Raw genomic sequence first — 15,913 nt, forward strand, 5'->3', positions numbered from 1 at the left:
ATAATAGTTTTTGCCTTGTTCATAGGTAAAATCGTTGGAAAGCATTAAGCAGCTTCATTGCATTTAGTATGAACCTTTGGTTGTGATGTTCACAAATCATACCGGATGAAATTTCATATACTGGCTGTGCAAATTGATGTGAGTGTTTTTTTTCCCTGTATGATCCATAGGATCCATAGGAGTCAAGCATAAATTTAAATACAAAATGTTACTCAATTCATTTCAAACAGGAGAGCAGAACAAACATGAACAGCTCACCTTCTACATTGTCAAAGACAATATCTCCCTTCCTTTTCAACTCTATATTTTAGATTCATACTTAAAGCAAGTCTTACAGCTGAGGCAGGGGATAAGATTATTTATCATCAGATTTTATCACTGTAATTTTTAATAGGGAGAATAAGTTGCTGAGTTAAAAGCTAAGAATCTCAGTATAAAGACTCAGAAGAACTGTCAAAGTGAAAATAATGAAGTCCTCTGTTACACTGTAAAACACTATCAAAGATCATAAAAATTCTGTCATTATTTCAGGTATCAGCACGTTAAGCCAGTTCTGTAAATATATCATACCAAAAATGTTTTAATTTCACATGCTTGTATTTATTCTCAACACTAATGCAATCTATAAAGCACTGAAAAGGGAAGGATACGCTGTAAAGGGGTTTGTGGTCTACCTGGAAATATTGCCCTGTACCATACATGTAAGCCTGGGGCTCTGCAAATTATATAGTTGTTTTACAGAGCAATAGAAGTACACATTTCAAAGGCGATGCTTTATAATAATAATTAGGTGAGTTTTATACTGAACTTAAAAATATGTTACCATCTTAAGAAAGCAAACAATCCACAGAACTGAGAAATTAATTTCTAGTGGAAGTTGATTAAGTTGGTACATAGCTTACTTACAGCAAGAAGTTCATCTGGTTCCCGATTTCCATCCAGTTCAATAAGATACTGTGAATCCTGTTCAGCCATTAAAACCTGTTTAAGAACAAAGACACATTCATCAGTTGAGTATAGTTAACCAGATAATGACATTGAAGCTCATTTTGTTCCTGTAAATATCAAAGCTTGGACTACTGGGGATTTCAGTATACTCAAGATTCTTTGAACTGATGTCTTAAAATATCTCAAGATTCCAGAGTAAAATTAAGAATCAGATATGAAAATCTTGTCCCATTGATTTCGGTATATGTTTCAGAACTTGGGGAAATGTTGTAGTGTGCCTTGTGCTCATCGCCATTAAATGTCTCAAATAAAGCAAACAAACAATCAAACAAAAACTCAAAATATTGTATGATATTTTAAACAAAGAATTATCATGATGTTTTGTTTCTTTTTCTTACTTCTAAAGAACGAAGCATTATATCTTTATACAAGCCAACTCTTTCCTCCATATTTTCAAGCATATCTTCAGGTCTTTGCACTAACTGATGAATCATTTCTGACATCTTAAGTGAATCTTGCTCAATCTGGGGAAGCAAAAGTTAAATACTTCAGTGTAAAGAAAAGAAATAATGTACTAAACTAAATTTTTGTCTACAGCCAGAAGTAAATATAATAATTCTCTGGAGTACCCCAACAAGAGCCCAGTTATTACTGGCAGTGATCCTACTCCTGATGCAGTACCTGAAAACTGAGAGTTGTGTGACTGGAACTTGCACAGGTAAGTCTGTGTCCAGAATTAGAATCCAACCCAAATTTAAAATGAATTACTTTATGAAAATACACAAATTGTATTTGGAGTAGTCTAACACCAAATCCAGAAAACAAGTTTATATCCCACATACACTAGTAAAACAAATAAAATTTATGACTCTTGTATTTTCTCAGACAAAAATACAAGGCAATGTAAAGTCATCATTCTGATCCAGCCTTTTAACTTTGGGAAAGAAACACTTCAGCTACTTCTAAGTTCAGGGCTGACTCTAGGTTGAGCTATACATTAATCAGCACTTGCTGTCATTTATACCTATCATTTTAACATTACCCCACATAGCTTAAAGAAGAACAGAAACTGAATTAAGATTAGAACTCAGCAAAATTAGTTCATAATCTAGTATGGTGATATTTTAGAATGTTGGAATTTGTTCTGCTTTATCCACAGTACATTTTAATACTTTACTCTCTTTAGAAATTAGCATCACTTACCTCTTCTTCCATCTCTTCAGCTTCAGCTTCAGCTTCTTCATTCTCCTCTTCAAGCTGATCACTACTTTTCTTTTGTTTTTCTATAAGACTGGGATCCCACTGCTTCCTCTGATATATTTGCCCTGAATCAGGGCGTTGCCTTTGTCCTGATACTCTTTGGCATAAGTCATAGTCTGAACACTAGCAAGGAATATGTAAAAGGAAATGTATTTAGTGTACTGCTATAATCATATTATGCTTCCTAAACCTGCAGAATATGGGGAACAGGAAACTCTTTGGCAAATACTTGGATTCATAAACTTCTTCTTTAACAAATTCTAGACAAATAAACACATTTACCAACAGCAAAATTACTTGGGGCAAAAATAAAATATTTAATAAGTTATCCCCTTCAGCATTTTACATTTTGTATCAGCAATGTAGCTACTAATTGAGTGCATTTTGCCATATTTAGTTATTTGCAGCTGTAGTTCAGGAATGAATCTTTTGCAGACAGGCTTCTGATTGCTCTTGCAGTCAATGCTAAAGAGGTTTTGACTTGAGCAAGATTAAATCAATTTTAGTAGGTACCTCTGACCTTGTAGATCTTAACTGTTACCAAAAACATAGTGATATTGTCTCAGTGGTTAAGGATTTTCAGCAGTTTGAAGCTCTGGAAGAATAAGCATGGGTTTTTCTGCAAAAATCCCTGCAGAGTATATTAGTTTAACATTAAACACAGATCTTGTGGTTTAACCTGGCAGGCAGGTAAGCATCACACATTTCTTTGATCACTCCTTCCCCCCTTCCCAAGTGAAATCAGGGAGAGATTTGGAAATAAAATAGAACTCATGTTTTCATAAAAACTATTTGCTATTAACACTACATTGGCAGAAACCAGGACAATGGGTAAATCTGGATGTAGCCTTAAAATTGATATCTTAAATTGATATATACTGCGGAACTATAGGAGGAATATGATAAATAATTTTTCTTCCCTTCTGAATTACTAAAATTTATCCTTCAAACATGAGTGAAAAAATCTGAGATAACAAGAAAACGTTGCAGTCAATGAGCTCAAAAGGTGACAGAAAGGGAAAGTCAATTTCTATAGAGGAAGACGGAGCTTCTGAGATCACATTGCTAGCAAAAGTCATAGTACACACACTACCTAAGGTATTCCTTGAAATGCAGCAATACTTCAGGATATTTCTATATTTACACTCTAAGAGACATATGGCTGACACTGACTGCCATATGACATAGCACATTGTGAAACAGGGAAGAAGAATTTGGTCAGATATGATTCTTTTTTTGTAGGTTTTCTGTCACTTTTCTGGCAAAGTGGTAGAGTTGGCCCATGCATGAAGTCTTAGCATCTGACAAACCATGCAAATACAGCAACAAGAATCAACATTTTAGCATACAATACCAGATGCTCACTATTCAATGATGTCTCAGAAGCCCATTCAACACATTTGGAGTATAAGGAGGAAAGAATCTAGTTCATAATGAAACACTACAGGAAGGGTGTGTTCATGACTGTACGTACTTGTACAATAGGAATGCAAGGACTATAGATTTGACTGAGTTGTAGGACATACTCATTATTTTACATGGTTAGTGCTTATAACAGAACCAACTAGTGGAATTTTAGTCCACTATAAAAGAGACTAATTCATTACCTCTCAATAAATGCTATATTCAAAAGCATAGGAAAAAATACTATCTTCTGACTTATGCAATATGTAAGTCTTCTAATAATTAGGCAAATGACTAGCAAGTTATTGAAAGTGACATTACCTTAATGTTAATCAGGAAATCTGGTTTTAATTTCAGATTTCTTATTTTCTCCATTTGCTGTGAAACAGTCATATATTCCTCTGAGAGAGAAGGAAATCCACTGAGAACATAACCTGCAGAGTACATATTAACAAATCTTTTAGAAAGTTATTACAAATATACAAGTAGTTATAGTTATCTCCTTCAGAAGTAACATCTACATAGTGGCACAAGTTTAAACCACATACACAACACTGTTAAAAAAAATATGCACCTATGTCTCCTCCAAATTAAATAGATACATTAATGTATTGGTTTCAACATAACATAGGACTCAGAAAGCCTTTTAACTCAGTTGTGAAATATAAGAAATATGTAGACATTAAGGATCGTATTCAGACAATCTACTTCACATACCTAACTCACATTGTAGTGATTAAAGGGAAATAAGCTTTTAGGGACCATTTTTTGCCACTAAAAGTCATTGTGAAAGACACTGCAAAAATAGCCACAATAGCCTTTAAAAGCTGTTGCTTGCATTGGAAATAAAAGACCTTAGAATGAGAACAAAATAACAACAGCCAAACCAGGCTTGATTGGCCAGCATTACTAACTTCTGTTTAGGCCTGACAGAGCAGCCTCCGTATTGAGTGCTGCAAGTAACCTGCGTTTCTGTATGACAGAGCAGGCTTCAACTAGCAGTGACCCACACCTCCAGTGTGCATGTGAGAACTTCTGGGGAGCTCTCTCAATGGTTTGCAGATTAGATTGGAGGAAATGGCACACCTGAGGCAGGAGCACCCATGTTTCCAACAGAATGCACTCTCAGAAAAAGGAACATGTGCTTCTAATACCCACCCAACTCTGAGAGAAGGAGGTCTTGAGGGTTCTGGTGGATGGAAAGCTGAATATGAGCCAGCAGTGTGTGCTCGCAGCCCAGAAGGCCACTTGTGTTCTGGGTGGCACCACAAGAGGGGTTGCCTGCAGGTTGGGGGAGGTGATTGTTCCCTCTCCTTTGCCCTTACAAGGCCCCATCTGTAGTACTGTGTCTAGGTGTGGGGCAGCCACCACAGAAAGGATGTGGAGCTGCCCAGAGATGGTCAAAGGGCTGGAGCCTTTCATATCAATACTGCATTGTGTTTTGTTGCTGTATGGCGGATGGCAGCAAAGTCTGACAGAATGGAATCTGACATGGAAATGCAGATAAAACAAAGGTAGGTTATTGAATTCCTCCATTTGGAAGAATTGCCACCTAATTACATTCATCAGTGCTTTCTGAATGTTCATGGAGACCAAACAGTGGATGTGAGCACAGTGAGGCAGTGGGTGGTGCATTTCAGCAGTGATGAAAGCAACAGTGGGTCATCTCTGCTGGTGCAGATTTTTATGTGTGTGACATGCAGGCTTTTGTTCATCCAGAGAAAACACATACGTAATGGTGGTGCTTATGCTGAAAAATAGTGCCTTGTAGCTGAGAATATTCTCTATCAAATAGAGTATCAAATAGGGCTCTTTGTATCTGTTGTAGTTTCCATGGAAATAAATAGAAGGCATTATTTTTAAAGCAACCTATATTAAGATAATAGCTGCCAAATAAAGAGTAATTAGAGCTGGAAATTACTTAACAAAAATTGGTTCTGGAGATGAGATCTAGTTAGTAGAAAAAATAGCGAGGACATAGGCTGTTCTACTACATCCCCATTTTGGGGATCTGTAATATAACAATTGGCTTGACTACAGGAACCAAACCTTTACTGACCTCATGTTTACAGTCTGTAGGATCTCTGCGGTCTTCTGTTATACACACATCATAGATATTTATCATCAGACTGACTCAGAGAAGAAAATTCACATTACACAAACTTCTCTTCAGGCTTTTATTAAAGTCCTGACCTTACAGAATAATAGCATTTTTGCTGCTCCTGCTTCATTCAAATGTCTCATTCCTCTTTGCCTAATTTTTTTCTACTTCTTCCCTGTTTATCTGTCTTTTGCCTAATGTTCCTAAAGCCTGGCTTCACCAGGTAAGACTGCTTCTTTTGTAGAATGTTGAGTCTTGGTCCAGAGAAGGAACAAAAACTTTAAAAGCTTACTGAAACTTGCTGGCTTTCAGAGCAGTAGAAATTTGACATTTTCTTGGCAGTAGACCTGACTCTTTTCTATAATGGTCATTTCAAATTAAAGTCTGTACTAGAAAAATATACTACTTTCTCATAACCTAGTCTCAGTGAGAAAATGGAAATAGAATAAACAGTTATGTAGACTTTACAACCTCACACTTCAAACAACCTTATCCTTTTTTTCTGTATCTTAAATGTTTAAAATATTTTGCTGGTATTTATTTATTTATTGTTACAGGAGTATTCAAGCCAAAATTCTGTATTTTAAATCCCACAACTTTGTATTCAGCTAACACTTTCCAATGAGAGTCATTGCAACACTTAACATTCATCTTCTCAGAATGAACTTAACATTGGATTGGAGTGATGCATGGAGTGATGCATTCTGAACTCCCATTTTGGTAAAATAAACCTTAAATACACTCCCTGAGTTGTTCCACAAGCAAAGGTGCACAACAAAGGGGCTACAGTCTAACATACACATATTTGAGCAGTAATAGGTGCAAAGTTTGACAAAACTGTGGTTCCTTAGAAGTTTAGACTGTAAATAGACTTACCAAAATGTGCAACTTCTGGTGATTCAATCTTTTTCAGAATCATTTCTGTAACAAGTTCTTCAGAAATACTTTGACCTTTGTAAAGCAATTCTTGACACTAAGGTAAAATGCAAAACATAGCCTTAGGCAATGCATATTTGCCAAGAATGTGACAAAATTTACTGTCAGATTACACTTCTTACCTTAAGGCCATATTCTGTTTCTTCATGAATATTTGTTTGAATTACTTCCAAAGCTGAAGAAGCACATCAGATAGATTAAAGTTAATACAATTCATAACATTTATTTTATATGTATATATAAAATACAAATTTATTTTACATGTATATTTTATACACAGATATGTCAGTGCAGGCCCACATACATATATATCTACAGACATACAAACACACATAGATGCAATTGCTTAAGTCATCTCCCTCTGCACCCTTGGGTTGATTATGACAATGGTCAAACATTTGAAAGTGCTGCCCAGCGAGATGGTAGAGTCTCACTCCTTGGGGACCTTTCACACTTGAATGGACATATCCTTGAGCAGTCTTCTCTAGCTGATAATCTAGTGATACCCTGTGAACTCTAAAGTTACCCTCTGAGCTAAATTATGATCCTGCATGTCGAATATTTTTTTATGTGCAAAATGAGAAAAAGCTAGCAAATGTTGAAGGAACATGTGTTTATGTACACGTGTGGATGCATCACAGTAAAAAAGCATAGTGAGCAAAAAAAGCTGAGACCGTCCGAATCTACTACAAATAAGTAAATAATGGACATAAAAATGCAGTTAGTGAGATTTACAGTGATGATTACTAAGAACTTTAAAATGACAAAGACTATATTACCACGGTAGATTGCCTAAGATTTTTTTGAGGAAGCTTGGTAGATGTTTGTTAGTACTGGTTTAAGTACATTTGAGCAATGTGGATTGGCTTCATTCATAAATTCATTTTGAATTTATCTATTTATTGAATCTCACCTATGTTTCAGACCAGGCATTAACCAATCCCATTAGTTAAAAATTTACTTAGGTTAAAAATCACTTTCAACAAACATATTTTTTTTCATATTATTATCCAAAGCCTTCAACATAAGACAAAGATACTTCATTTGATAAGTAACCCTATATTTTCACAGAAACATGAAATGTCACAACGTCCACTAGAGGGCTTTTATTAGAGCAGTGAAAAATACTGAGGGTACATTTTAAAGAACATATGAAATGAAAATGAAATGAAAATGGATATCAAAATATTTAATTCATAATATCAAGGTTAACCTATCATATCAGATTTTTATGTAATTAGACTTATAATTTTGTGGTTGTCAACCCATTCTCCATCATATTTGAAAAGTCATGGCTTTCAGGTGAAGACCCTGGTGACTGGGAAAAGGGAGACACTGCTCCCAACTTTTTAAGAAAGGGAGAAAAGAAGACCTGGGGACCCACAAGCTGGTGAGCATCATGTCTGTGCATGGAAAGATCATGGGGCAGATCCACCTGGAAGACATGCTAAGGCACACGTGAGGTGATCCAAGATAATTTGATGAGACTGGAGAACCTCTCCTACAAAGACAGGCTGAGGGAGCTTAAATTGTTCAGTCTGGAGAAGAAAAGGCTGTGGGAAGACCTCATTGCAGCCTTCCAGTACTTGAAGGGAGATTATAAATAGTAGGGAGACTGACTTTTTACATGGTCTAAGAGTGACAGGACAAGGGGGAAATAACTTTAAATTGAAAGAGGGAAGATTTCTGTTAGACATTACCATCCTTTACTCAGAAGTGGTAAGGAACTGGCACAGCTGCCCAGAAAAGCTGTGGCTGCTCCATCCCTGAAGGCATTCAAGGCCAAGTTGAATGAGACCCTGGGCAGCTGAGCTGGGGGGTGGCAATCCTGTCCACATCAGTGGGGTGGAACCAGATAGGCTTTAAGGACCCTTCCAAACTTGTATCTTGTATTCTAATGCATAATGAGAGAGCTTAGCTATGACTTCTGAAACAAGCCATTGAGCTGTTTTTCATATTAGAAACTTGAAAGTACCAGCTACATTCCTTCCATGATTTCTTACACTGCTATAAAACCATGCTTCTGTTTCTTGGAGTTCATCCCTCCTCTCTCCTTCCTCCTTTACTCCCTCAGCCTCCCACCCTCTCCCCCCCACCTTGTATTAGGCACAGAACAAATACAGAAGGGAAAGAGATCCTTCTATTTTTTCATGGTCTGTATCAGAAAATCTCTGTGTTCCCTGGACTTCAATCACTTCCCTCCACATTAACTAAAAGAATCACACAAATCACTTTACAGGATTGAGAATGTAATTTGGTTATTATGTTACACATATCTCCTTCTAAAACCAAGAGATAATTAATTTAATACAATGTTCCAAACATAGTGTATGTTTACCTTCTATTAAAATGCATTTCCACATTTGTGCTAGTTTGCTAGCTAATGTTTTCTTTCCAGAACCCTTAAAAAGAAAAATATTATAAAAACAGTTAAAACCAGCCATCAGGACTAGGACTTCTGACATATGCTATAGAAAAACATAAACATTCATTTTAATACCATTTATTTCACACTTTCTAGCACTGCGAATTCACTGTTACTGCCCATCGCAGCTGAGTAGCTAAAAAGTAATGGTACTAACTTTATTAGTGAGTAATTCTGTTTAAAGCTCAGCTATGATTTGCCCATAAGTTCCTATGAGAAGCTGTAACACTGAAATTTATTATTTTCAGTCTCAAAGCAAATTATGATGAAAATCTCTTCAGTTATTTCTAAGAGACATACAGATAATATTTTGACTAAAACAATGAATACATCAAAACTGTCCCAGTTGCTCAACAAACCTGTTTTAGATACAGACAAAATCCTTATTTTATCCTTTAAATTAATTCAGAGGGACCAACGTAACCAAGAATAATGAGTTCTTTATGAGTATGTCTACCTCAATAGGATTTTGCAAATCTCACAAGATTCCACCACTAGGAATACGCCCTTTTGTCCAAGGCATTCATGAAGACTTCTTTTTTTGACAGTCTACATGCCCGAGATAAATATTGTGATCGAAAAATACTAAAAGAAAATAAGGACAAATAAACTACTCTCTCAATTAGCATTATACCAATAAACACAGCCCAGTCATAGCTCACATCTTTCAGGTGTGATGGTGTAATGAGAATATATGCATTTGGTTTAGCTTCAATGGTACTAAGAATCACCTTAAATAAGTTAGGAGCACACATCAGCCATATAAATAAAAGGTAGCATCATAAAAATAGAATGTTTAAAACTCTGACCTCTTGGCCAGGATTCTTCGTTTCCAACCCTTTGTTAAAATCTCTAAATCTGTCTAGTATTAATATCAATCATTTGCTGAATGCAATGATTTCAAAAGAGAATCTCTCCTATCCATTTTTTGCATCGTCTTTCAATGAGCATTTTATGTTTTCAGTCTCTAAAAATCTGAAGATACTTTTTCCATAGAAAGTTAGAAGACCGAGGTTTGTTTAAACCAGACAAGCCAGACCACTGTAGTTTTCAGCAGATCTGAATGCATTCTTTAAAGTCTCATGCTGACTGAGGTTTGCTTTTCAGCTATAACCTTGTGCTCTCACACTGTGATGCTTGCATCTCATCCAATGGCAGAAGAACACCTTGGCTTCTTGCTCATTTCGGTCATATGTAAAGATTTGCAGCTGAGCATTATGCTGGAACCAAGGCATATAAATAATATAGAACTGCACACACTGAGGACTGGGAGCCTTTCAGCCTGGTGAAAGAAGTCTTTGAAGAAAGGAAATGTATCTGCATCTCAGCTGTATAGACGTTTCCCATGATATAATCTTCCACTGTCTTTTGATGATCTGTGCTGGCAAAGTGCACAATGTAGGATGGGTACATGTTACTATCTGGTGTGGCCCAGACAGAGGGATTTGAGGGTGTGCTTTGGTGGGTCAATTGGCACTGAAGGGTAGGTTGGTTGTAGGTGGATATTGCTTCTCTGCAAATTTCTATATGGTCATTTCAAACTGTGTTATGGTACCTAATGAAATCACATACAGAGCTGCTTGAGAACATGGTGTTCACACTGGAAATTGAGTGCTCCGGGGGTACTTTGGAGACAATGACACTGAAAAACAGCTTACAGAGCACCAGTGGTATGCTTGAGTGCCTACCAGGTTCAGTTCAGACATAAGGCAAACTTGCACCTGTTTAGAGCCTACTTCAGCACACTAAAGTGCTAATGTAAAACCACCCCCCAAATACTCTGCACTTGAGAGGAAGAAATCTGAGAACTTTATAATTGAAATGTAACATTATTCTTTTCTAAATCAAAGAGATCACAAATTATTTTTAAAGGAGAGAAGTCTTGAATTATAATCCTAATGCGGCACAGCTCATCAGGATACCAAGATGGACTTCAGTTTACCCTCACTTGCAAAGCATATAACTATGTTAGAGGTCATAAAAATATTTAATATCTCACTGCATGTCTGTAAGTCAGTATATTAATCTGAAGGTTCTTTCGTGACTACTTATGTCTTTGTCATAGAATCATAGAACGGCCTGGGTTGAAAAGGACTACAGTGATCATCCAGTTTCAACCCCCTGCTGTATGCAGGGTCACCAACCACCAGACCAGGCTGCCCAGAGCCACATCCAGTCTGGCCTTGAATGCCTCCAGGGATGGGGCATCCACAACCTCCTTGGGCAACCTGTTCCAGTTGTCACCACCCTCTGTGTGAAAAACTTCCTCCTAATATCTAACCTAAACCTGCCAAGTTTACTGAAAATTAGAATAGTAAAATAATAAAGACAATCCAGTTGCCATTAGGAAAACATCTAATACTTCGGATATATTCCAAATAGGTGCCTTTTCATTACAGGAATACCACTTCCTCACACACTCGAATAGTCATTCAGGCCTCATTAGATGTGTCAGAATCTTTACCTCAATCTGCAGTATTTGCTAAGTAGAGATGATGAAATAGTAGCCCCCTGCTTTACTGCAGTGTCCCTACACTAATGCTTTCGAAAGGAAAACTGCTAGCAGTGCACCTAAGGAAAACAGTTAACTTCTATCAGACATCTTACAGGCTTTCCAAGGACTATCATGCACGTGGGCTTGGACAACAGAAAGAACTTTTCAGCTTCATCCTCATTGAAGATATCTGTGAAGGGCTGAGGCTGTTTTTCTTCTTGGGAAGCCATAAGTTACCTGAGATTGGAAGGAAAAAAAAGCTTGTTATAAAATATAGCTCACATATGCATAAAATGGCAGATACTTAAAAATAATAACGTGATAAAGCAAACTGCTTAGTAACAAACGGTGCTATAAGAAGGCAAAGCATTCAGTCGATATACACAGGGTGTAGAAGCGCTAGGAGCTGCTTCTGTATGGGAACCACCCCCACCTTCAGCTGCTGCCATACGGATGTTGACAACAACTCCTTTCTTCCTGCCTCTCCAACTGCCTGTAGCCTAAAGCAGTTCCGACACTCACCACCCAAGCAGCCGCACCACGGCTCTCTCCTCCCCAGCAGTCCTGGGGCAACCAGCTTACAACGGCCGCATCACGTGTGCGCGTCCTCGTCACCCGGCAACAAGAGAGCCCCGCCCCCTCCTCATAGCCCCGCCCCCTCCTCATAGCCCCGCCCCCTCCTCATAGCCCCGCCCCCTGTTCCCATCCTCCCCGCCAACGCGGAGTAAAGAGTGGCGAGGGTCTCTTCCCGGAGCTGTCCTTGGTGCTGAACCGCCCGCCCGCGGGGCCACAGGCTCCGTGCCTCCTTCCCGGCGCGACGCCCACCCGCCCCGAGGAGTCATCCCGCTCTGCCCCTGACCACGGCCGGCCGTCGGGCGGTAGCGCAGGCGCTGTCTCACCCTCCGGCGGGCGCCTGCGCGGCGCTGCTCTGGCTCTTCCGCCTTCTGCCAGTGCCGCCGGTTGGGCCGTGCCCCTGTCTTCGGCCTTGCAGTGTCTCTTTCCCGTGCAGTACTCCCGTTGCTGCCGACTGCCTGCCCGCCGGGCGGCCCCCCTCCCCTCTGCCCCCCCGCCGGGACACGGGATCGGGGCGAGGTCCCAGCGCTGCGGGGCCGCCATGCCGGCGGCGGCCGCCGCCCCCCTGATCAGCTCAGTGCAGAAGCTGGTGCTGTACGAGACCAGGGCTGTAAGTAGCTCGGTGTGAGCACCCCGAGGGAGCGCCGCTTTGCCGCTGGGCCTGGAGCTCCCGACCCAATGTCTGTGCTTTTGTTTGTCAATACGGTGGTTTTACGCCAGAGATAGTTCTGGGTGGAGTTAGGCACGTGTCCTTAAATGCAGTGTTAGCTGTGTTACCTGTAGTGGTAACAGAACAGTGTTTTTTATGCTGGAGGTGGTGTAGCCTCATGAAAATATATCAGAATGGCACATGTAGGCCCAAAGGAAGCCCAGTGCCATGGAGAACAGGAATTACAAGCCTTGCTGGGAGACGGGTTTGTGCTGCTTTGCTGTTTCCCCACTGAACAGCCCAGGGAAGATTGAAGCGTGCAGACATATTGGTGCCAGTTAAAAGGGGGAGTTGAGGCTGCTCTTGCTGCAGTGTTTCTTTTTCTTCAAAGCCTGAAGGAATTTTGGTGACTGATTTAATGCATCTTTCTCATTGCTGCTGGAAAATATTGTGTTTCATATGGGTGAAAGGCAAAGGGAAATACAATTCCTGGATTACTGAACTTCATTATTTTTGAAGCACAGCTCTTACTGCTTTTCAGAGAGCTAAGTTCCGGCTTTTTTGTCACTGACATGCATGTGTAGCTGGCTTAATTTGTGCTGTGCCTTAAGGCTTGGTCTGAGAGACACCCTACTGCTTATGGAGGCTGTATTGTTCTGCACGGTTCTGTCAGCTACAGTACTGTAGACCTTTAGGAGGGATCACACTAGTTTAGGAACCCTATTCTTTCATGTTTGATGGGAGGGAGATGTCAGTGTCTGCCTGAGTGGGCAGGCTTTGGTCTGCCCATGCTTTGCTGTGTGCAGTAAGGGGAGAAGCAGCAGTCCTGAGTGCTGGGGGAGGCTTTGATCAGCTGTGAGAGGCAGCGGTGTGTGTGTGGATCAGCATTTGCATTGGAAATGTTTCAGCTGTGTAGTGGTGTCTCAAAACTGTTCCCTCAGTCACTGCTTGTGATGTAGATGGAGTATTTCCCCTACACGTGATTATATACTCTTATTTAAAAAACAAAAAAATGTGCTGTACTAGTACAAACTGCAGTGCTTTCAATCCTGAAGTCCTGATTCTAGTACTCTTTTGAATAGGCCAAATGCTATACAAATCATTTGGGAATAATTGTTTGAAAACAATTGACATGCAGACTCATGTAGGTTGGAAGGCTCTGGTGATCCTCTTGTCCAGTTGCTGCTCAAAGCACTCTCAGCTAGAGCATGTTGCTCGGTACTGAGTTAGAACTATCTCCATGTATGAAGATTCTGTAGAGAACATGGGCTAGAGCTTGAATAGCCTCATGATTAAAGTAAATAAGCAAATCCTTACACTGAGTTACAATCCTGCATGATTCAACTTACATCCATTGCAACTTGTCTCTTCACCCCTGTGAAGTCTGGCCCTGTGTTACCTATGCCTTCTCACTGGATCATTTTAGAGAGCAAAACTGAACAAAACCAACTCTTCAGGTCTCTTCCTGTGTGCTCCATCTCCATGATCATGTCTGTAGCTGTCTGCTGGACTCACTCCAGTGCACTGATGCCTTTCTTGTTCTGAGGCACTCAAAACAGAACTTGTGACTTGGAAGAATCACAGCGAATCTTAGAGGAAAAATTGCTGTTACAGATGATTCAGTGTCATGTTGGGCTGCTGACAAAACTTCCCACTTCTTCTCCCCGGGGTTACTCTGGCCCATGCAGCCTCCTTTGCATCAAATCTAATAATCATGAAATTCCCTGTTGTGACAGTTAGTCACTGATATGACAGAAATATCACCCAGACATAAAATTCAATAGCTTTCTCCTGGTTCAGGTTGCTCTTCTGCTTTTCCCTAAGGCCGTACACATGCAAGATATCACAGTATCACACAGTATCACAGTATCGTGCGAGTTGGAAGGGACCTTAGAGATTATTGAGTCCAACTCCCAGGATTCGAGCCCTCTGTGTAGCAGAGCAGCATTTCTGAAATAGGAGTGTGGGGACCAAACTTTCTATCAGATACAAGATATATGAAACTATACCCCCAGATTCCTAATGGGGACCTTGAAAGGATGGCTCAGGCTGTGAGCAGTAGGAGAAACACTGATGGTACATGTCATTCCTGTAAAAGGTCTTTGTTGGGAATGGTGAAGAGACAAAATTGGTAAGAAAGTAGAAATAGTTCAGAAAATCTTTTTGTTTTTCTTCTTTTCTGGGGGGCAAAAAGAATACAGTAGAATTAATGGACTCAAACAGGAAAGAATCCTAGAGGCGTGAAAAACTGAATTCACAGTGCCAATTGAAATGACAATGAGCAAAATTCTGTGTTTTCCATTAACACTTATATTTATGGTACTTGCTGAGAATGACCTTTTGAACATGTGCTTTGGTTCAATAAATACCATGGAGATTTAAATTGTATCTCCTCCTTATCCAGGGAAGTTGAAGGTTTGTTTAGAAATAGTTAAGAAAATGTACTGAAACTGTTGTATTCAGATCGATGTCAGTAATCTTTCATTGTTTTCATGTATTTACTGTTGAAATGCACACCAGAGGGCAGTAAAGATGCTTCAGCAATGTGAAACATAGGTATTTTCTTATCCAGGAGTAGACTGATCTTGTGTATATCCCGCAGATGAAGCCCACCTGAAAGCTGTAGGCCAGTTCATTGGAAATATTTATTCCCATGAGTTAGTCTGATGTTGAGTAAACCAATTTGTGCCGTCTCTGTAAAGTCACATCACTTACCTATTTTCAGAATATTATGAGGCTTAATTAACACTACTTTATTCTAATCAGGTTCTTCTGCAGCCTTCATGTTCATAGTATCCAAATGACTCCCACGAGTTTATTAAGGAATGTGACTTGCATAATCACTTGTAGATTTTTCTGCCTTTCACTCCCCGGGATAACTCTGTGACTATTTATTTATTTATTTATTTATTTGTCTTACAAATAATTGGAAAGATTTTATTTGAACAAAACAAGGTTAAAGGATGTGGATATCTTAAGCTGAGGTTGAATGGGAGAAACTTTCTTGTAGAAAATGATAGGACAGAAAAAGCTACTTATTTCTATAGATGGTTATTTAGTATGTTGGAAAAACGTTAGAAGTAATGAATAATTTCCCTGACAACCATTAGCTATCATAATTTT

General features: G+C 39.3%; 2 protein-coding genes across 2 annotated transcripts in view; one reads left to right on the forward strand and one right to left on the reverse strand.

Annotated features, from left to right (window-relative positions):
- AK9 (adenylate kinase 9) overlaps positions 1 to 12,606 on the reverse strand; it is a 52,839-nt gene extending 40,233 nt beyond the window's left edge. Inside the window, exons 1-9 of the mRNA XM_072331671.1 lie at positions 12,468 to 12,606; positions 11,682 to 11,805; positions 8,988 to 9,051; positions 6,772 to 6,824; positions 6,590 to 6,686; positions 3,934 to 4,046; positions 2,152 to 2,331; positions 1,347 to 1,472; positions 907 to 981 (exon numbers count right to left, since the gene is read on the reverse strand). Coding sequence (XP_072187772.1) covers positions 907 to 981; positions 1,347 to 1,472; positions 2,152 to 2,331; positions 3,934 to 4,046; positions 6,590 to 6,686; positions 6,772 to 6,824; positions 8,988 to 9,051; positions 11,682 to 11,798 — 825 coding nt within the window. The 5' untranslated portion in view covers positions 11,799 to 11,805; positions 12,468 to 12,606. The remainder of the gene's footprint in view (positions 1 to 906; positions 982 to 1,346; positions 1,473 to 2,151; positions 2,332 to 3,933; positions 4,047 to 6,589; positions 6,687 to 6,771; positions 6,825 to 8,987; positions 9,052 to 11,681; positions 11,806 to 12,467) is intronic.
- FIG4 (FIG4 phosphoinositide 5-phosphatase) overlaps positions 12,515 to 15,913 on the forward strand; it is a 66,141-nt gene continuing 62,742 nt past the window's right edge. Inside the window, exon 1 of the mRNA XM_072331670.1 lies at positions 12,515 to 12,751. Within this exon, the coding sequence (XP_072187771.1) occupies positions 12,683 to 12,751 (69 nt within the window). The 5' untranslated portion in view covers positions 12,515 to 12,682. The remainder of the gene's footprint in view (positions 12,752 to 15,913) is intronic.

The sequence above is a fragment of the Excalfactoria chinensis genome, chromosome 3 (assembly GCF_039878825.1).
Source record: "Excalfactoria chinensis isolate bCotChi1 chromosome 3, bCotChi1.hap2, whole genome shotgun sequence".
Taxonomy (NCBI): domain Eukaryota; kingdom Metazoa; phylum Chordata; class Aves; order Galliformes; family Phasianidae; genus Excalfactoria; species Excalfactoria chinensis.